We start from the raw sequence: 21,098 nt of genomic DNA on the forward strand, positions 1-21,098 counted from the left end.
GCTCTTCTCTCGACCCCACCTACCTCAGAAGCCCCCCAGGATGAGGCGCCCTCACCCTGAGGGAACAGGCCTCTTTTGTAACCAGGCTCTGGCCTCTGGAGGGTGAGGACACCAGGGGCCGTCTGTGGGGCGGGAGAGGGCGGCAGGAATTCCCGCGGCATGTTGGGAATGCTGATGCTGTGAAACCCAGTCATTGATGGGGCTGGGTCCCTGCCTGCCACCCCCAGGCCTCAGCCATGGGACAAGTGCTCCCTTGCCCCATTCACACCCCTCACCTCCCCCCACCCCAAAGCTCTGCTGCTCCCCTTGGCTTCCCTGGAGTTCTCCATCGTGGCTTGCCACGGGAGGTGACCACAGAGTAGCTTTGAGGCTGCTTGGGAGGGTCTCAAACAACCAGAGGCCATGGGCAACAGAGACTGTGTGGGTAGCCTGACAATGGCCACGACTCGTGGTGGATCCTGAGGGCGGGGGTGGGGGATGTTCGGGCCCCCACCTCCTTGCACCTGTCTGATTCTTGCTCCAGGTTGGCCGGCTGACAGCTGCAAGTGGGACCAGAAGCCATTCCCAACTCAGGGAGACAGAGGTGAGGGGGGAGGGTTCCAACTTCCCTTCCTCCTGGCTTTTCCTGCTTCCTCTTGCTCATCCAAACTTGGCTCTAATCTTACTTTCTGGAGATCCCCAAAGGCATCATGGTGATGAAGATAATTATTAGCACGTCACTAACCATGTAGATACCTTCACCAGCTCAATGGACATGAATCTAAGCAAACTCCGGGAAACAGTGAAGGACAGGGAAGCCTAGCATGCTGCAGTCCATGGGGTCGCAAAGAGTTTGACATGACTGAGCAACTGAATAACAACAAACCCACGTAGAGTCAGGACAGTTTGGAGGTGAGGTCTGCGACCCTGGACAGGCAGACAGGGCTTGAATCCTAGCTCTGCTGCTTGCTGGCTGTGTGACCTTGGGCAAGTTACTCAATCTTGCTGGAGCTCAGCTACAAAAACAGGATAATAATTGCACCTACCTCCAATGAATTTGTATAGTAGAGTACCATGGGTGGTACATGGTTGATGCCACAGATGTGTCTGTGATCATAAATACTAATAGCAGCAGCAGCTAACATCTGAATGGGCTGCTTCCCAAAATCTTACCTGAAGTCTTACTTTTCACTTCCCTGGGCCTTGAACACTCTCCTCTCCCCTCTCCAGCTCTGCTCACTTGCTGTACAAAATGATATTTCTCACGGCGCTGTCTCTGTTTTGGATTATGATTTCAGGTAATAATGCGTGGGGGTCTGGGGGTCCATGGGTCCTGGCCCCTGAGCAGGCTGGGGCCCCTGGACCCCTCAGGTGGTGGGAGGTGATGGGAGTGGGGGTTGGGGGCACCCAGGCAGGATGTGTCTCTCAGTCTCAGTGGTCCTGCTCACCCACAGCCTCTCGTGGGGGTCAGTGGGGCGCCTGGATGCCGTCATCCATCTCAGCCTTTGAGGGCACGTGCGTCTCCATCCCCTGCCGCTTCAGCTTCCCTGATGAGCTGCGGCCGGCCGTTGTGCACGGCGTCTGGTACTTCAATAGCCCCTATCCGAAAAACTACCCGCCGGTGGTCTTCAAGTCACGCACGCAGGTGGTGCACGAGAGCTTCCAGGGACGCAGCCGCCTCCTGGGGGACCTGGGCCTGCGCAACTGCACCCTTCTGCTCAGCAACCTCAGCCCTGAGCTGGGTGGCAAATACTACTTTCGAGGGGACCTGGGGGGCTACAACCAGTACACCTTCTCTGAGCACAGCGTCCTGGACATCATCAGTGAGTCTCAGAGGGCTGTGCTGGGGGCAGGGAGCATGGGAAACAGGAAGCCCTCCCAGTGCCCCCTGGGGAGGTCTGGTTGGCAGAAGCAAGGACTTGCTGGTTTGGCTGGAGGGAGGGGTGCCAAGCCTCTGCCCACATGACCAGGCAGATGACAGAAAGGGGCAAAGCAGGGCCCCAAGTTGTGTTGTCCTCCCCAGAGGAAAGCAGTGCTCTTAATCTTCAGAGACACCCGGGAGAAAGGCAGTGGGGCTCGGGGGTTGCAGGAAGGCCTCTGCATCCCTGTATTAGCTGGGCTACTGTAGGCAGTTTGCTGAAATTCTCTGGGCCTTGTTATCCTCTTCTGTAAAATGGGGATAAGAACAGCACTTAAAGTTCAATAAGGGAATAGTTGTCAAGTGCGCAAAGTAGTGCCTGGAACACGGAGTTCGGCTCAAGCTAAATGGTGTAGCATGAGAATGCAGGGCCATAGATCTCAGGCAGTCTGAGTTTTTGTTGTTTTGTTTTGTTTTGGACCATGCCAAGTGGGATGGGGGAATCCTAGTTCCCTGACCAGGGATTGAACCCGTATCCCTTGCAGTGGAAGCTTGGAGTCCTAACCACTGAATGGCCAGGAAATTCTCTGAATTTTCAAGGGGAACCAGAGCTGTGTATTTTCAGCATAGGCTGCTACTTCAGATATATATATATTTTAATGTCTTAAGTTTACACCAAATAGAATGCAGCTCTGGGCCAGTTTGGGCAGAGTAGGGTCCACTGCCTCATTTCTGAGAGGCCCTGAGAGGCATGGAACCCTTAGATTCAGGTTCCCCATCAGCTCTGAGACCATGTGAGGAGCCAGATTACAGCCCTGATGCAGAAAGAGACCCCGCCCCCAACTCCAAACTGGCACAGACAGACAGACACAGCTCTAGGACACACACACACCCCACAACACACACACACGTGGAAGGTAAAGCAAAGCAAACATAGGAAGGAGAAAAGTTTCTTGAGGAATATAATATATTGTCTGGGGCACGGAGCTTCCTAGGTTGCAAAGTTGGTAAAGAATCTGCTTGTCAATGAAGGAAGATGCAAGAGATTCAGGTTCCATCCCTGGGTTGGGAAGATCTTCTGGGGGAGATCTTCTGGCAACCCACTCTTGTATTGTTGCCTGGAAAATTCCATGGACAGAGGAGCCTAGTGGGTTACATAGTCCATGGACTTGCAAAGAGTTGAACGTGACTGAGCACGTACACATGGGGCACAGATGATGAAGCAAGAGCAACAGGGTTTGAAGCTCAGTTTTATCTGGTACTAGCTGTGTCCTCAGCTTCCTCATCCGTAAAATGAGCAAAATAACATTACCCACCCTCTAGTTTCAGCATGGCTGGAAGGACTGGCAAGTCAAACACTGGTAAAGTACTCAGAGCACTATATTGTTGTTTCCATTATTATTATATTATTACATCCCTCGTTGGATCTGCCGAGGGCTTCTGGGTGAACAGTACCCAGGAAAAGAGCAGGTTGTGGGGAACTCTGCATCCTGGGGCGGGGAGGAACCAGGCGCCAGGAATGGAGTCCGACAGTGGCCTGTGGGTGGGGGACGGCTGGTGGGCGACGCTGCTTTCTCACTCTCCATCTCCCGGGCTCATGTAGACACCCCCAACATCGTGGTCCCCCCGGAGGTGATGGCTGGCACAGAAGTGGAGGTCAGCTGCATGGTGCCTGACAATTGCCCGGAGCTGCACCCAGAGCTGAGCTGGCTGGGCCACGAGGGGCTCGGGGAGCCGACTGTGCTGGGGCGGCTGCGCGAGGAGGAGGGTACCTGGGTGCAGGTGTCGCTGCTGCACTTTGTGCCCACCAGGGAGACCAACGGCCACCGGCTGGGCTGCCAGGCCTCGTTCCCCAACACCACTCTGCAGTTCGAGGGCTACGCCAGCCTGGACATCAAGTGTGAGCCTGGGTGCGGGCCGGGGGCGGGGTCAGGGCCGGGGGCGGGGCGGGAGGGCGGAGTCAGGGCCGGGGGCGGGGCGAGAGGGCGGGGTCAGGGCCGGGGGCGGGGCCTGCGTGCGCGCCAGCTGAGGTCCTGTGTCCTCTCTCCACGCCTTAGACCCCCCGGTGATCGTGGAGATAAACTCCACGGTCGAGGCCATCGAGGGCTCCCACGTCAGCCTGTTCTGCGGGGCCGACAGCAACCCACCGCCGCTGCTGACCTGGATGCGGGATGGCACGGTGCTCCGGGAGGCCGTGGCCGAGAGTCTGTCCCTGGAGCTGGACGAAGTGACCCCCGCCGAAGACGGCGTCTACCTCTGCCTGGCTGAGAACACCTATGGCCAGGACAACCGCACCGTAGGGCTCAGCGTCATGTGTGAGTCGCCGCCCTGTGCGCCCCACACACCGGGCACTGGGGAACCAACCTCGCCCAGGGCAGAGCTGGGGGGCCGGGGTTGGGGGTAGCGGTGGCGGTCAGGTCATGCCTGCAGTTGAGATGAAGATGGAGAGGAAGTTTCAGGTTAAGGAGTTCTTTTATTCTTGAACACCTACTGGGCACCAATCTCCTGCATAGGAGGAGATGGGGATAGGAAGAGGGAGTCAGAGGTGGTCCCTGCCCACCCAGGAAAGCCTGTTAAATTCAGTTCCTGGGGGGTAGAGCTGGGCTTGGCCCCAGGAATGTGCATTTTATTATTATTATTTTAAATATCTGTTTATTTGGCTGCATCGTGTGGGCCTAAAATCTTAGGGGCTTCCCAGATGGCTCAATCATAAGAAATCTGCCTGCCAATGCAGGAGATGTAGGTTTGATCCCTAAGTTGGGAAGATTCCCTGGAGAAGGAAATGGCAACCCACTCCACTTCCTTCTGGGAGAATCCCACAGACAGAGGAGTCTGGTAGGCTACAGTCCATGGGGTCACAAAGAGTCAAACATGACTGAACACACACAGGTGGGATCTTAGTTCCACCACCAGGGATCAAACCCCTGTCCTTTGCATTGCAAGACAGATTCTTAACCAGCAGGGAAACCCTGAAATCTGCATTTTAACATGAGCCCTATTACAGTTTCAATGGGAGGGCTGAGGGGAACCCAAGCCTGATCCAGCGCCTGTGAGCACTCTGGAACATTATAGGGCTTCAGGGGGAGGGGGCGGGTCAAACAGGATTCTTGGCTAGGAGCCAAGGAGAAGTCATTCATTCATTCATTCACTCACAAATATTTATTGAGGCAAAGTGCCCAGGACTGGGGATAATAAAAATGACAGTGCCAGGCAGCGTTTGATTTACTCAGCAGTTTCTGAGTGCCCTACGCAAATGGTCTTTCCCTAGACATCCCCATGGCTGATTGCCTTCTCCTGGCCCCCTTCTAGTCTCATGGGAGCCTTCCCTCAGCATCCTAGTTAAAGCCATAACTACCCTGACTTCCCATCCCGCCTTTATTTTTCTCCAAAGTGCCCCTCCCCATCTTGCCAACTAGATACTTGATTTCCTTATACAGCATCTGTCCACGTGGACAGAGATCTTCATCTGCCTTGTTCAGGCTAAAGCAGTGCATGACATAGTCTGTTCTCAGTGACCCCTATGAAGCTGGGAATATTATTAAGCCTAGTTTCCAGATTTGAAAAATGGGGCCCAAAGGGTTAAGACATGGGTCCACACACAGCTGGGAAGGGGTAGAGCCAGGACTCAGACACAAGCACTGTGTCTGCAGAATCTCTGTAAATGAGACAGCCAGTCCTGGGGTTACTTGGGCTGTCCTGAAGTGGTGTGTTCCAATTAGGGTGTTGGGGGTCACATTTAGGGGGTGAGAGTTGGCTGGCAGAAGAGGCCCCCCTGGCTTCTGACCACTGGTCCCCTGTCCTGCCCCCTAGATGCACCCTGGAAGCCGACAGTGAACGGGACAGTGGTGGCCGTGGAGGGCGAGACAGTCTCCATCTTGTGCTCCACACAGAGCAACCCGGATCCTATCCTCACCATCTTCAAGGAGAAGCAGATTCTGGCCACGGTCATCTACGAGAGTGAGCTGCAGCTGGAGCTGCCTGCCGTCACACCCGAGGACGATGGAGAGTACTGGTGTGTGGCTGAGAACCAGTATGGCCAGAGGGCCACCGCCTTCAACCTGTCCGTGGAGTGTGAGTATCCCCCCTTCAACCCTCTGCCCCTGATGAGAGTAGGTGGGCTTGATTCCTGCCCACCCACCCCTGTGGTGGAGCTCAAGGGGGACACTCAGCATCCCAACCAAGGGTCAGCTTTGCTCCAGCAGATGGGGGTGGGGAAGCTGAATCCACAGCAAGAAAAGGCCCAACTAAGGGACTTCCCTGGAAATCCAGTGGTTAAGACTCCACACTTCCAATGCAGGGGCATGGGTTCAATCCCTGGTTGGGGAACTAAGATCTCACATGCCGTGCGGGTTGGCCAAAAAAAAAAAAAAAGTCCCACCTGAGAATATAATATTCCCACACCCGGGGATGGGCTTTTGACCAAAGATATTTCTGAATCCTGTGGCCATTGCTTCTTTGAAGTGTAGAAGTGTTAGTCCCTCAGTTGTATCCAACTCTTTGCAACCGCATGGACTGTAGCCCATCAGGCTCCTCTGTCTGTGGCACTTCCCAGGCAAGAATACCAGAGTGGGTTTCCATTCCCTTCTCCAGGGCATTTTCCTGACCCAGGGATCGAACTCGGGTCTCGCACAGTGCAGGCAGATTCTTTACTCTCTGAGCTGCCAGGCTAGCACACATGCACTAACTAAAACAAAACCCACAACCTCTAACTCCGTGGAGCGTCACTAGGGACCAGGCACTGCTGGACGCTCTTGACAGGAGCCTACTCTTTCACCTCTTTGGCATCCCAGTGAGGGAGGTTCTCTTACTGTCCCCAGTTTCCAGAGAAGGAAACTGAGGCCCTTAGGGGTTATGTCACTCACCCCAGGTCACCCAGGCAGAACTGAGATTCAGATGCAGCAGTCTGGTTCCACTCTTCTGTAATGCCCAAAGCTGACCTCATCCTGTGTTATGACATCAGAATACATTGATCAAGCCGTTGTTATGTGCATGAGCTGTGTGGCTCAGTGGGACACGGGAGATAGGACCGAGAGGACACCAAGCATGTTAACAGATATAGCACAGCCAGAGAGATGAGATGGATGCAGATAAAAAGCTAACTGTCTTGGGAATGGACCTTGTTGTTCCACTGCCAACCAGTCCCCTTCCTGACCTCCCTTCTCTGAACAGCACTGCCAACACCCCGCTCCCACCCGAGCCATCATTCAGGTCATAGCTCCGGAGTCATGGTTTCCACTTCCCCTCCTCCAGCACCTCCTTCTGGAATGTCACCTCCATATTTCCATTCTCTCTGCTTCCTCCCCAACCCCAGCCTGGCCTCTGGAACTTGTCTCCAAATTCACAACTTCCAGACTCACTTATTCCACCTACTGTGGTCCCCACCACACAAGTTTGTCAGAAGGTACTGAGCACAGTCCATACTCAATAGTCTGCAAGTGGCCACAGTCAGTTGTCGTTCACTTGCTAAGTTGAGTCTGACTCTGCAACCCCATGGACTGCAGCACTTCAGGCTTCCCTGTTCTTCACTAACTCCTGGACTTTGCTCAAGCTCAAGTCCATTGAGTCAGTGATGCCATCCAACCATCTCATCCTCTGTTGTCCCCTTCTCCTCCTGTCTTCCATCTTTTCTAACATTAGGGTCTTTTCCAAGGAGTCAGCTCTTCACATCAGGTGGCCAAAGTATTGGAGCTTCAGCTTCAGCATCAGTCCTTCCAGTGAATACTCAGGATTGATTTCCTTCAGGATTGACTGATTTCATCTCTTTGCAGTCCAAGGGACTCTCAAGAGTCTTCTCCAGCACCACATTTCCAAAGTGTCAGTTTTTTGGTGCTCAGCCTTCTTTATGGTCCAACTCTCACATCCATACATGACTACTGGAAAAACCATAGCTTTGACTATGGCTTTGTCGGCAAAGTGCAGACAGATTATTCCAGGGCAAGGTGATGGCCGTCACTGCTCTGCTGACCTTTCATCTTGGGGACATCTTTCCTCCCAGTTTCCTCTCTCCCAGCATCAATCGTGATCATGTGTATGGGTTATGTATACTCTGCCTTCTTCATACATGCCCCTCCTTCTTCCTCTTGCTTTTCCTCGTTATATCTACTTCCCTAATCAGAGCTTCTTAGGTGTAAGAGTCAGAGAACCCCCTGAAAACCTGCTGGAAGCCCCTGAATGTACACACAACTCCACCTCACGTACATTTTCAGTCACAGACCATCCTGTCCCATGGACTGTAGCCCATCAGGCTCATCTGTCCATGGAATTCTCCAGACAAGAATATTGAAGTGGGCTGCCGTTTCCTTCCCCAGGGGAGCTTCCCAGCAGGGCTTGAATCCTGGTCTCCTGCATTGCAGGCAGATTCTCTACCACCTAACCCACCAGGGAAGCACAGTAAGAGTGTCAGCAGCAAACAACACTGAAGGGCCTGTCCTGAACCAGGATTGCATCCCCAGCACATGTTAGTATGGTGGCCTCTTTCTTTCTTTTTATGTGTTTTTTTAATTGTTGTAAAAGTCACATCATGTAAAATGCACTATCTTAACCATATTGAACAGTATAGCTCAGTGGCCCTAAGTACATTCATACTGTTGTGCAGCTCTCACCATCACCCATCTCCCCAATTTTTCACCTTCCTAAACTGAAGCTCTGTCCCCATTAAACACTAAGTCCCCAACCCCCTCCCTGGTCACCTCTTGAAGCAGCTGCATATTGTCATCATCTCCCTTCACGGAGGAGAGACTGAAGGACAGACTTCCCCAAGGCCATGCAGCTGGGAGGCTGGCCAGTGTCAAGATTCTTCTGGACCCTGTCTGTCCAGTTTGTAAACCTCTGGCTGCTTCAGTTCCCCAAAAGTCCCTGGTCCCCAAGGACTCAAGACCTTCAATGTGCCGGAGGGGAAAAGAGCCGTGCCCCCACCCCCACCCCTGCTGAGCCCAGCGCTGGGCTCCGAGGTCTGGGTCACAGTGCTTGCACTCTGGGAGTCCAGCCTCAGGCTGCTTGGCAGAACCATCCCTCAGTCCCCTCTCTGTCCCGAAGTCTGTGTCCCCTAGTACTGGGGCTTCCATGCTCACTGACAATGGTGGGTGCTCCTGAGGAGGGGGTCCCAGCAGGGGACCTATAGGGCGCTCACCCTCCCTGAGATCTTGTGATGAGCAGGTCTGAGCCCTTTGCACATATTGACCTGTTTCGTTCTCACAACAGTGAGACTCGGGGTAGGGATTGCTCGTCACCCCAGTTTGATATGAAGAAGTAGAAGTGTTACTGGTGTCCAGCGCCCGACAGAGCTGAATGGACTTGGGTCTGAATCCAAGAGCTGTTTCCGTCTTGCTGTGTGATCCCAGACGAGTGACTTCACCTTTGCTTAGCTCTGATTCTCTTCTCTGAAAAATGACAGTATCTTACATTAAGTATATTATGGTGAGCGCCCACAGGGCCTGACAGGAGCCCACGTGCCCTATGAGTCTTAGACACCCTTTTAATTTCCCACTCACCTCCCTGAACTCCTGGCTGGATATCCGCCGCCTTCCTGCTGCCAAGGCGTTGCTCACGTGCGCCCTCTGCTGGAAAGGTTCGATGTGCATGCGCGCATGCTCAGTCGCTTTCAGTTCAGTTCAGTCGCTCAGTCGTGTCCGACTCTTTGCGACCCCATGAACCGCAACACGCCAGGCCTCCCTGTCCATCACCAACTCCCGGAGTTTACTCAAACTCATGTCCATCGAGTCGGTGATGCCATCCAGCCATCTCATCCTCTGTCATCCCCTTCTCCTCCTGCCGCCAATCTCTCCCAGCATCAGAGTCTTTTCCAATGAGTCAGTTCTTCACATCAGGTGGCCAAAGTATTGGAGCTTCAGCTTCAGCATCAGTCCTTCCAGTGAACACCCAGGACTGATCTCCTTTAGGATGGACTGGTTGGATCTCTTTGCAGTCGCTTTATCTAATCCTAAATCCCTAGGTGGGATGTTAAGCTTTCTTTTCAACACACTCATGCTCCCACTTCAGAGTGTATTCTCTGTAGCCCCTGGTGAGTCAAGCACCCATTTCCCCTGTTTGCACAGGTGAGAAGTCCATCTTGCAGGTCCAGGAAGCTGGGTGGCCTGGTTCCGGCCACCAGCCAGTAGATGGCAGAGCTGGAATTCAAGCCAAAGCTGTCCCACCCCCAAGACTTCCCATCTTTTGTGGGACCTGGGGTTTGTCTAGTGTCAGTCAGGGTTTCACAGGTCTCGGGGCTGCCGGCAACTCTGCAAAGATGCTGTGCATACAGCAGGTCATCAGCATGCCCGCACCCCTGTCAGAGCTGTACTAGTGCTACAGTTTAGAATGAAAAGATTTTTACTTTTTAAAATAATCACTGTCAGTTCAGGTTGGTCATTACTAATTTACTCTGTGGTGTGTTAATTCGTTAATACTATAGTAAGCATCGGGCTTCCCTGGTGGCTAAGTGGTAAAGAATCCGCCTGCTAATGCAGGAGAAAGGGGTTCAATCCCTGGGTTGGAAAGATCCCCTGGAGAAGGAAGTGGCAACCCACTCCAATAGTCTTGCCTGGGAAATCCCATGGAGGGAGGAGACAGACAGGCGGGCTATAGTTCATGGGGTCCCAAAAGAGTTGGGCACGACTTAATAACTAAGCACAACATAGCAAGCATATACACGTCGGCTTAAACAGAATCTGGACTATTTAACTTTTTATTTACTAGACTTAGAGATGTGTACCCATTCCAAATGGAATGATCCCTATTGCAAATACCCAAGTCTCATGGCTCCCTGCCCCATCACTGTTACCTGCATATTCTTTTTGGCTGGAAATTGAAAATAAGTGAGGTAGGTGGGCTCCAGTCCATGGGGTCGCAAAGAGTCAGACACAACTGAGCCACAACAAAGGTGGGCCAAGGATCTTTTGTCCATATGGAAGTGAGATTTACTCAGGACTGAGAACCAAAGGTCAGTCTAGAGTGAGCAGAGGTGAGTACCAAACTCTCAGAAAGAAAGAGAACATAGATTAAAAAGCGACATTCAATGTTCTATTATAATTTCATATTGCAAAATGAAAGGGAAAAAACCATCCCAGTATCATGTTTGTAATTCAAATGGCAGTAAAGCTCAACAAAATTATCTTGGGTGGAGGGTGGTGTCTGGTGCATCCTATGAGGGAGGGAGGGTCAGGACGCAGGGTCTCCAGGGAGTGAGTGGGGGCATCTGCAGGATGGCCTGGAGGCAGAGCTGGCTGAACTCAGTCGCTCATCCCATGAGTCTTCCCAGAGCTCCTGCCAGGTGAAAGGGATGTTCTGGAAACCTTCCTGGCGGTCCAGTGGTTAAGACCCAACTTCCACTGCAAGGGGCATGGGTTTGATCCCTGGTCAGGGGATTAAGATCCTGCATGCTTTTCGGTGTGGCAAAAAGAGAAAAAAGAAAGGGATATTCTAACAGTGGGGACAGAGTGGAGACAGAGGAAGCATTTGTCTGGATGGAAATAAGAGAGCAGTCACATCAGCATGTAACTCGGGTAGATATAAGTGCTGAGGAGCAAACCCGAGTGAACTGTTAGTGCAGCGAGGTGCCGCTTACATGGTGTGGTCAGAGAAAGATCGTGGTCTGCACAGAAGCTGCCTGGAGTGAGGGTGTGAGCTCCGCAGGTGTCAGGGAAGTGCTCTAGGCTGAGGGAGAAAGGGATGACCTCCAGGTGTGGGAAAAAATCCCACGAGTATGAGAAACAGCAAGGAGGCCAGTGTGTCTGGAAGGGAGTGAGCCAGAGTGAAAGCAGGAGATTTGAGTGTGGCTAAGTCCTACAGGGCTTTGCAAACCAAAGCAAAGTATTGGGGTTTTATTCTAAGTGACGCGAGGAGCAGTTGGAGGGGGTGAGTTTAAGCAGGGAGCGCCATGATCTGATTTATCTATTTATATTTATCACTTTTAAAGATTTTATTTCAGGGTTTTTTTGTTTAGATTGTATTTATTTTTGGTTGTGCTGAGTCTTAGTTGCTGCATGGGCTTTTCTCTAGTTGTGGTGTGTGGGCTTCTCATGGTGGTATCTTCTCTTGTTGCAGGAGCACAAGCTCTAGGGCACGCAGCTTCAGTAGCTGCAGCATGTGAGCTTTGTAGTTGCAGCTCCCGGGCTCTAGAGCACACAGTAGTTGTGGTGCATGGGCTTAGTTGCTCCATGGCATGTGGGATCTTCCCGGGTGAGGGATCGAACCCGTGTTTCCTGTGTTGGCAGGTGGATTCTTTACCACTGAGCCACCAGGGAAGCCCCTCATGTTTTAAAAATATATATTTATTTATTTGGCTGCACCAGGTCTTAGTTGCAACACTCGAGATCTTCACTGCGGCATGTGAGACGTTTTCGTTGCAGCACGTGGGATCTAGCTCCCTAACCAGGGATTGAACCTGGCCCCCTGCATTGTGAGTGCAAAGTCTTAGCCACTGGACCACCAGGGAAGTCCCTATAATCTATCTGATTTATATTTTACAAGGTGAGCAGCATTAGAGAGGGCGTCAGAGAGAGTGTGGGACGTCCCTGGTGGCTCAGTGGTAAAGAATCTGTTGGCCATGCAGAAAATGCAGAAGACACAGGTTCAGTCTCTGGATTGGTAAGACCCCTGGAGGAGGGCATGGCTACCCACTCCAGGATTCTTGCCTGGAGAATCCCATGGACAGAGGAGCCTGGAGGGCTTCAGTCCACAGGGTCTCAAAGAGTCGGACACGACTGAAATGACTGAGTGAGCACACACAAGAGAGAGTGCAGGGGGCACGGGCAGCTCATCTCAGCCCAGAAGCCCCCAAGGCCCCATCTCCAGCCTACCGGGTCTTGTCTCGCCCCCGCAGTCGCCCCTGTGATCCTCTTGGAGTCCCACTGTGCAGCAGCCCGCGACACGGTGCAGTGCCTGTGCGTGGTGAAAGCCAACCCGGAGCCGTCCGTGGCCTTCGAGCTGCCCTTGCGCAACGTGACCGTGAACGAGACGGAGCGCGAGTTCGTGTACTCAGAGCGCAGCGGCCTCCTGCTCACCAGCATCCTGACGCTGCGGGGGCAGGCCCAGGCCCCACCCCGGGTCATCTGCACCTCCCACAACCTCTACGGCACCAAGAGCCTGGAGCTGCCCTTCCAGGGAGCCCGTGAGTGAAGTGGCCTGGGGCTGGGAGTCAAGGGACAGATGGGACCCCGGTTGGATCTAAGCTCCCCTCCCCGAGGCTGATTACCGGCCGCTGAGTGATGGTTTGGCTATGCTGTCGATCGGGTGGTCAAGATGAGCTTTCCGGCCGGTTAGGAGAGGCTGCCCCAAGCTTGCTGACACTTCGCGGGCCCCACCAATAGCTCAACTAGCCAGTCAGTGCAAGGGTGTGCCTGCTGCTGCATAAATACATTCACTCCCACCCCTGCCCCAGCCCGTCTCCTAAGCACTCTGGTGTCCTCACTCCCACCAACAGCCCTGAGGGTGCCTGGGTCTTCTCTTTCCTCAGACCGGCTCATGTGGGCCAAGATCGGACCTGTGGGAGCCGTGGTGGCCTTTGCCATCCTAATCGCCATCGTCTGCTACATCACCCAGACGCGCAGAAAGTGAGTGACCTACAGGGGCTGAGCTGGAGCGTGGTGGGGTGGGTGGAGGGAGCCTCCAAGGGCAGGGGCGGGCAGACCAGTTGGAGGCTGGGCGTGGGTAAGAGAGAGTGGATTCCGCTGTGAGAATTCAGCTGAGTCAGGACAGTGGACTCTGGCCGTGGTTGGGTCACAGGTGTTGGTGCCTGGATGGGACCCTTCCCACCAGTCATCACTGGTGCCCCACATTCTCTGCTGTCTCCTCCTGCCCCTCCCTTGTGATGTGGAGAGCCACTACCCAGGCTGACAGCCACAGCATCAGTCACAGTTGGTTCCAGAAACTCCAACAACTACACATAATCTGTAGTATCAATAAACACTCCCCAGTCCCAAGTCATACCCACCTGCTGCTATTTCTTTTCCTTGTGTTACACACACATCAGCTCTCCTGACAAGGAATTAATCTCCGCGTTCCGCATCCTGGCAGCCAGGGGGTACAGATGGCCCCAGAGAACCTGGAGGAGCCAGGCAGGGGTCCTGAAGATGGCAGAGACTGGGGCTCAGGTGTGGCTCGTCTTCAGCTGTGAAGCAGGAGAGGGATGGGCTAGGATGGACGGGAAGAGGCTCCTCACCGATGCGGCCGCCCACCCCATCTTAGAGATGGGTGGGAGCAGCTCTGGAGTCCCTTGGGCCAAACTGCCAGGGTAGAAGGGATTGCAAATAGAGGAGTAGGGAACCTGAAAGTTGCACTGGGTCTGACGTGTCCTGCCCTGCAGAAAGAACGTGACGGAAAGCCCCAGCTTCTCGGGCGGGGACAATCCCCCCGTCGTGTTCAGCAGCGACTTCCGCATCTCCGGGGCGCCAGAGAAATATGAGGTGAGGCCAGAGTCCCGTGGCTCCAAGCTGACTGGAGATCCTGGGTGCTGGGGACACTAAGGGCCTGGGAGGGGTCTGGGAGGCCCTGGGTGGAGGGGGAGCTGGCCCCAAAGAAAGGGAGGAAAGGATCTGCTGAGACTGGCTTGGCCCTGGGCTGGGACAGGGCGCTCAGGCTGATGCTGTGAGTGGGGCTGTAGAGTTCTGGGCCCACGAGAAGCCCTGACCCTCTCCGCCTGGGTCTATGACTGCATTTCCTTCTCCAATAGTCCAGAGAGGTCTCTACCCTGGAATGAGCACCCCAGGAGGTAGGTTCCGGGGGCCTCAGTGTGCCCGCCTCTGGGCCCGTGTTGGGCCTTGGGGTTGGCGTGCATGTGTGTGCGTCCCCATCAGGCGTCCAGGTTGGTCCCCAGTTCAGTGTGGCCTTGCCCAGCACCCCCTGGCCTTGTCTATTCTGTCCCACTACTGCTCCCGTCTGTCTGTCTGTGGCTACTGTCCTCTGTGTGTGTGTGTGTGTGTGTGTGTGTGTGTGTGTGTGTGTGTCTGAAGGAGGGAGGTCAAGGATGGCAGGCGTGATGGGGAAGCTGAAGTTGCACCTGGAGGATGTCCCAGATTGAGGAGGGACCCCACCAGACCTGAACCTGCTGAGATAGGCACTCACAACAACTGGGAAAAGTGGGTTCCTGACCAGGTGGCTTCCATCTAGGAAGGCGTTATGGGTTGAATTGGGTGCCCCTCAAACTCCCAGGTTGAGGAAGGTTTCTTGGAGACAGTGAATTTGGGGGCAGCTTTCAGGCTTAGCAGCGAGAAGGTTGTTTTGTGTAGGGGGCACTGGTGTGGGCAGGGCTCCCAAGGGCTGGGTCTACTGGGTGAGGAAGGAGGCTCATGTGGGACTCCGCTCTAGAGCCGTGGGGGTGCCAGTGGCCCCAGCATTTGCAGCTGGGAAAGGTGGGACAGGCCCGCTTAATGGGCTGGCTCCCTTCTTAGAGCGAGAGGCGCCTGGGATCAGAGAGGAGGCTGCTGGGTCTTCGGGGAGAACCCCCGGAGCTGGACCTGAGCTATTCACACTCGGACCTGGGGAAACGACCCACCAAGGACAGCTATACCCTGACGGAGGAACTAGCCGAGTATGCTGAAATCCGCGTCAAGTGAGGGAGCCGGGGACACCCTGTGCGGTCACCCACCCCCTCCAAGACCCTTGCTGGCCCCCACTGGCTGTGGGCTCCCTTCCTCCCCAAAGTCGTGGGGGCTGGGGCAGGGAAGGGCCGGGGCAGGTGACGGAGAGCTCTGGGGGCCTGGCCTCCCCCTCCTTCCAGCTGCCCCTGCCCCGCCAGCACCCCACCTCCACCTGTAGCTTCCCTCTAACCTCCTTTAACCTCATCTGTCTGGAGGGGAGCTCCGTCTGTCCGTGTTATTTATTGCTACCCCCTGCCTGGTCTCCTGCCCCCACACCTGGCCCCAGGACCTGTACGGAGGGATGTGAAATAAATGCCCTGAAGCCAAATACCCGCATAGTTCCTGGTGATTTCTGACCCATCCTTGGGAAGCCTGACACCCACCTCCTTGCTCTCCCCCTGGGTCCTCAGGGATTCTAGCCCGGCACCCAGGCCAGCCATTCTTAAGTTGTTCCTGCTCTGATCTGGCAGCTGTGGGCTGGGTTTGGTCCATGGGAGGTCATGCTTGACTGCTGGGTGATTTCACCTAACAACCCTCTTTCCTGCTTGTGCCACAGTCAGAGTGACCAAGAGCCCTAGGCTTGCACTTCCATACTGCCGTGTCTCACTGGCAGAGATGGTGGCTGCTTCTTCGGAAGTAGCCTGGCTCCCGATTTGCCACGGTGCCCACCATTCCCTGTCATCCCCCACCCAATTGGCTTCACTCACTGACTATCCCCCCCCATCCCCTGTGGGTCGCAGGGGGACCCCAGGTCTCCGTGTCTCCTGAGCCTGTATCAGCTTGACTGCCATGCCTCACATTTATGCTGCATTCTGCAGCTTCAATCTTTCTTTTTTCATTTTAAATGAAGTATTTCTTTTAGTTGCGCCATGTCGTTTGTGAGATCTTAGTTTCCCCTACCAGGGATCAGATTCTAGCCCCGGAAGTGAAAGTCCTGAGTCTTAACCACTGGACCACCAGGGAATTCTCAATCTTTCAAAGCTCATTTGATTCAAGAAATATCCATCAGGCACCAGCTGTGTATTGAACTCCTCTAGCAAGCTTGGGCTATCCTGGGAAGGGACCTCCCCCTCCACCTCTTGCAGGACAACCCTGTGAGAACTCTGGGGCTCCAAGAAGCCCCGTGATTTTTCCCAGGGTCCCAGAGCCAGGAAATGGTGTGACCAGACCCTGGACTCAAGTCTTCTTGAAGTTAAAAAAGGCCAGACTCTCTGGCATGAATTGGTATCAACAACTAACATTTTTGCTGAGTGCTTGCTACGTGCCCCATGGTTCTACCTGGTTTACGTGAATGAATCTCCGTCCGCCTTCCCTGACGACTCTGACAGTGGTTCTCCAAGTGGGGTCCTGGCACAACCAGCATCAGCCTCACCTGGGCATCTGCCAAAAAGGCAGATTCTCAGGCCATACCCAGGCCTAGCAGTCTGTGTTTTCATGACTCTTCCTGGTGGAGAAGGGCATGGTGACCCATTCCAGTATTCCTGCCTGGAGAATCCATGAACAGAGGAGCCGGGTGAGCTACAATCCACGGAGCTGCAAAGAGTCTGACACGACTGAGTGACTCAGCATGCACATACACGTCTGGTGATTCTCGTGCACTGTCGTGGAGAATCTGAGGGGCTGAGGCCACGAGGTGACATGACTTCCTCGAGGGCCCCCAGCTGAGGACTGTGCAGCCCTGACTTGAGCACTCACCTGGGCCCTGGCCCTAGAGGCCCACCCCCTCCCCTGCACTGACCATTGTGCATCGCTGCCGTTTCGGTGAGAAGCAGCAGGAGCTTGTGAGTACGAAGTTGCCGAAGGGGCAGTAAGAATCGAGCTGCAGGGCTATGGGGGACTCGGGCGATTCCTGAGGAAGGTGGTCGTGCCCTGGGTTTTTTTTTTTTTTTTTTCTTTGAGAAGGTAGAGGGTACAACAGAGACCAAAGTCAAGGTCTAGAGGCAGAAATAACCAAACTGTGTTGAGTGGGAAGGGGATGAGGCTACTTTAGCTGGAATGGGTTGTCCCCGTGCAGGAGAAAGGCAGAATGACAGGTGGTTGCAGAGCGGGACCCCACCCTGAGGCCTGCCCCTTCCTCCCAGCGCTGGCAGTCACTCAGGGAGAAGGACATTAAATAAATGACCTCAGACAGAACACCTGGCCGCTACATGTGACACCTGCTCCCAACAGGGAAGGCTGGTAGAGACTAGAACGAAAGGGGACTTAGGGTCTCGGGGACGGGGAAGTGTCTGTATGGAAGGACTGTCACTCAGGGATGCCCCGTGTGAAGTCCCCAAGTGGAAGCATGTTTGGTCAAGTTCCAGGAGCTGAACCGAAGCCGGAGAGGGTGGCAGAGAACAGCAGGGGCTTCATGGCAGCCCCACTAGACGTTTTGACCAGCTCTCCTGTGCGTGTGCGGGAACCTGCCCTGACGCACCTGGCCCCTGACAACAGCCCCTGGCTCCAGCAGGTCTGGTCAGGGAGGAATGTCTCTAAGGACTTCGCCCTGCGAGGCAGAGCAGTGTCAATAATCAGAGCCCTCGGAGTAACCCTGTGTTGCCTGGGGTGCAGCCAGAGCACCAGCCGGGTGAGCGGGGTGTCCCTGGGAGTGGTGTGGAGGGACTTTTGGGTGAATAGTCATACTTCACTTAGTCTGTGTCCGAGCAAAAGGAAACTAGCATGCCAAATGTGATTGTTTTTAAATTTTTCAAAAACCTTTTTGCTTGTACCGGAGTAGAGCCAATTAACAATGCTGTGATAGTTTCAGGTAAACATTGAAGGGACTCAGTCATACATATACATGTATCCATTCTCTCCCCAACCCCCTTCCCATCCAGCTGCCACATAACATTGAGCAGAGTCCCATGTGCTACACAGTAGCTCCTTGTTGGTTATCCACTTTGAATACAGCAGTGTGTACCTGCCCATCCCCAAAGGGATATTTAGAAGTTTATTTATTTATTTTTTTTGCTAAAAGCTTAGGAAGAAGTAAGGTAAAAAACAAATCAAGTGAACTGATTTCAAGAAACGTATGAAATAAAAATACTTCAGGTGGTTCACAGACAGGACAAAAGGTCCTAAAGGTCACAGGCAAACCGTTAAAAGTTTGGGTTACAGTGATGTGATCTGACATAAAGACCATCTCATAGGCTAACATTTAGTGATGACACTCAACTCAGCTATCACACTCTGCCCAGCGCCGGATCCCCTAGAATTCACCTGTTCCGTCAACACAAGGTTACTGAGCACTTACTTGTGCCAAGCCTGTGCTGGACTCTAGGGCTGCTGCACAAACCGAAAGACCCACACTCTGGCTGCTGGGACTGACATCAAGTGGAAGAGATAGACAAAGACCAGATAAATGTGTGGTGAGATAGCGAGTGGGCTAAGAAGGAAGCTGAGAGAGATAGAGGGACAGCATGTGCCTGCAAGTCGGCTGATTTAGAAAGCGGTCAACTGAATAGAGACCGGAAGGAAGGGAGGGAGGGAGGGAGGGAGCTCGGTCGATTTCTGGGAGATGTGGGTGCAGGGAAAGTCGAGATCAGGTGCAAATGTCCAGCACAGGAATGTATTTGTGGTGGTCATGGGACAAGAAGGAAACCAACCAGCATGCCTGGAGAGGTGTATAGGAGCCTGAGCAGCTGCCCAAGGGAGCTGGATCACAGCAGGGTTTTAGGCCACAGTCAGGACTCAGACTTTGAGTGAACTGGAGAGCTGCTGGAGACTTACACCGGAGCATTAGGGAGGGGTTTTGGTGACCCTGCTGGCAGCTGTGTAGACAGTGAGAACAGGGGATCATCAGGCCAGGGGCTCCGGAGGCCGTGACTCCTGTCCAAGAGAGAGGGGAGGTGGGGGGTGAGAGGGAAGAGAGTCAGGACCTGTTCTGCAGGGGGCCTTGAGGAGACCAGGTGATACGGAGGGGAAGGAAGAGAGGGGCCCGAGATGCTGGCCGCTTCCTTAGATGTTGGAGAGGCCGAGAGAAGCTATCTTGGTGGAGAACACAGCACTCAGGATGTTCAAGGACAGGCAAGACTGACAGGACACTTCTCTCAGGACATTTCAAGCTGAGGAAGAGTCTGAGCTCACAGTGACTCAGAGCCGGGGACACACGCAGGAGAAGAGTTTTGGCCGGGCCTGGCAGGTCTCACAGCTGCACCTGTTGGGAAGGAGGGGCCACTTGGGGAAGGAGGGGCCGGGCACTGGGGCATGTCAACAAGGACCGCTTTGTCCCTGCCTTCCCACCAAACTCCTGGGTCATTCCTGATTGAGAAAAGCCATCCCCAAACATCTCTCTTGGACAAGAGTCATGGCCTCCGGAGCCCCTGGCCTGATGATCCGCTGTGCTCACCGTCTACACAGCTGCCAGCAGCGTCTCCCACCCTGTCTTGAGAACTAGTGCCTGGGTCAGGCAGCTCCACATACCCCAGGAAGAAACAGCTCCAGGCTGTGTGCTGGCTACTCCCCTGGGGGTGGGAGGAGGAATACCACAGCTCTGCCCAGGAGGAGCCACGCCTCCTTCTTTCCCCACCTTCCTCACTCTGCAATCCATGACCCCTAATATAAATTGGACTTCAAAATCAATTTCTTTTTGCCCTGGGAAAGCTTTTTAAGAGAATGAAAGGACAAACTATAGACTAGGAGAAAATAGATCAAGTCTCAACCCGACAAAGAACTCATGTCTAGAATGAGTATATAAAGAGCTCTCAAAACTCAACATTCAAAAACACCAAAAATCGAACAACTAAAAGATGAGCAAAAAAAAAAAAAAAAGGATGGGCAAAAGGCAAGAAGAGACATTTCACTGAGATGGTATATGGATAGAAAATAATCATATAGAAAGATGTTCAACATCATTAACCTTTAGAGAAACTCAAGTTAAGATCACAGTGAACTATCATTCTCACACACTTATTAGACAGCTAAAATACAAAATAGTGGCAACAAATAATGCTAGAAAGGATGTGTAGTAATGAAAGCATTTATACATTGCTAGTGGGAATGTAAAATTGTCCAGCCTCTTTAAAAAACAGTCTCGAGACAGTTTCTCAAAAGGTTAAACCTAGAATTCCAATCTGCCTCTGAAATTCTATTCCTAGGGTATATACCCAAGAGACATGAAAGCACATCCACCCAAAGATTTGAACACAACTGTTGATAGCTCATTACTCATAAAAAACAAAACATGGGAACAACCCAAATGTCTATCAAGTGATGAATGAATAAAGAAGATACGGTATATCCATACAATGAAATACCACTTATTGACAATAAAAAGAAATGGAGTACTGTACAGATCCTGCAAAATGATGAACTTAAAAACATTAAGTGAAAGAAGTCAATCACAAAAAGCTACATATTGTATTATTGCACTCCTATGAAATGACCAGGAAAAGAAAATCTGTAGAGACAGAAAGTAGATTTCGTTGTTGCCTAGGGATGGGGTGCAGGCGTCGAGAGGAAACAGGGGTTGACTGCTAATGGTCATGAGTTTCTTTCTGGGGTGATGAGATGATCTAAAATTGGCTGTGGTGATGGTTTGCACCATGCTGTGAATACACTTAAAACCATTGACGGGTATGCTTTAAGTAGGTGGATTGTATGGGCAATTAGAAAATGGGCAAAAGACCTGAAAACATACTTCACCAAAGAGGATACACAAATGGCAAATAAGCCTATGAACAGATGTTCAGCACCACTAGCCATTAGTG

General features: G+C 53.1%; 1 protein-coding gene and 1 non-coding gene across 2 annotated transcripts; one reads left to right on the forward strand and one right to left on the reverse strand.

The window, feature by feature from the left end:
* The first annotated feature begins 1,228 nt into the window (after positions 1-1,228).
* MAG (myelin associated glycoprotein) lies at positions 1,229-15,715 on the forward strand. The gene is made up of 9 exons (XM_061135314.1): positions 1,229-1,277; positions 1,434-1,802; positions 3,441-3,737; positions 3,895-4,152; positions 5,648-5,908; positions 12,657-12,944; positions 13,290-13,386; positions 14,139-14,238; positions 15,223-15,715. Exons 1-9 carry the CDS (start codon positions 1,232-1,234, stop codon positions 15,385-15,387), a joined length of 1,881 nt encoding a protein of 626 aa, XP_060991297.1. The 5' UTR covers positions 1,229-1,231; the 3' UTR covers positions 15,388-15,715.
* Positions 12,198-12,269, reverse strand: TRNAV-CAC (transfer RNA valine (anticodon CAC)). Its single transcript has one exon. It is a non-coding gene; the product is annotated as a tRNA-Val (tRNA).
* Positions 15,716-21,098: the final 5,383 nt, after the last annotated feature.

This window comes from Dama dama, chromosome 4 (genome assembly GCF_033118175.1).
Source record: "Dama dama isolate Ldn47 chromosome 4, ASM3311817v1, whole genome shotgun sequence".
NCBI classification, from domain to species: Eukaryota; Metazoa; Chordata; class Mammalia; order Artiodactyla; family Cervidae; genus Dama; species Dama dama.

Coding starts and splice junctions, on each gene's coding strand:
- MAG (XM_061135314.1), top strand. CDS start 1,232: ATGATATTTCTCACGGCGCTGTCTCTGTTTTGGATTATGATTTCAG. Junction 4,153..5,647: donor CGTAGGGCTCAGCGTCATGT/GTGAGTCGCCGC, acceptor CCTGCCCCCTAG/ATGCACCCTGGAAGCCGACA. Junction 12,945..13,289: donor GCTGCCCTTCCAGGGAGCCC/GTGAGTGAAGTG, acceptor CTCTTTCCTCAG/ACCGGCTCATGTGGGCCAAG.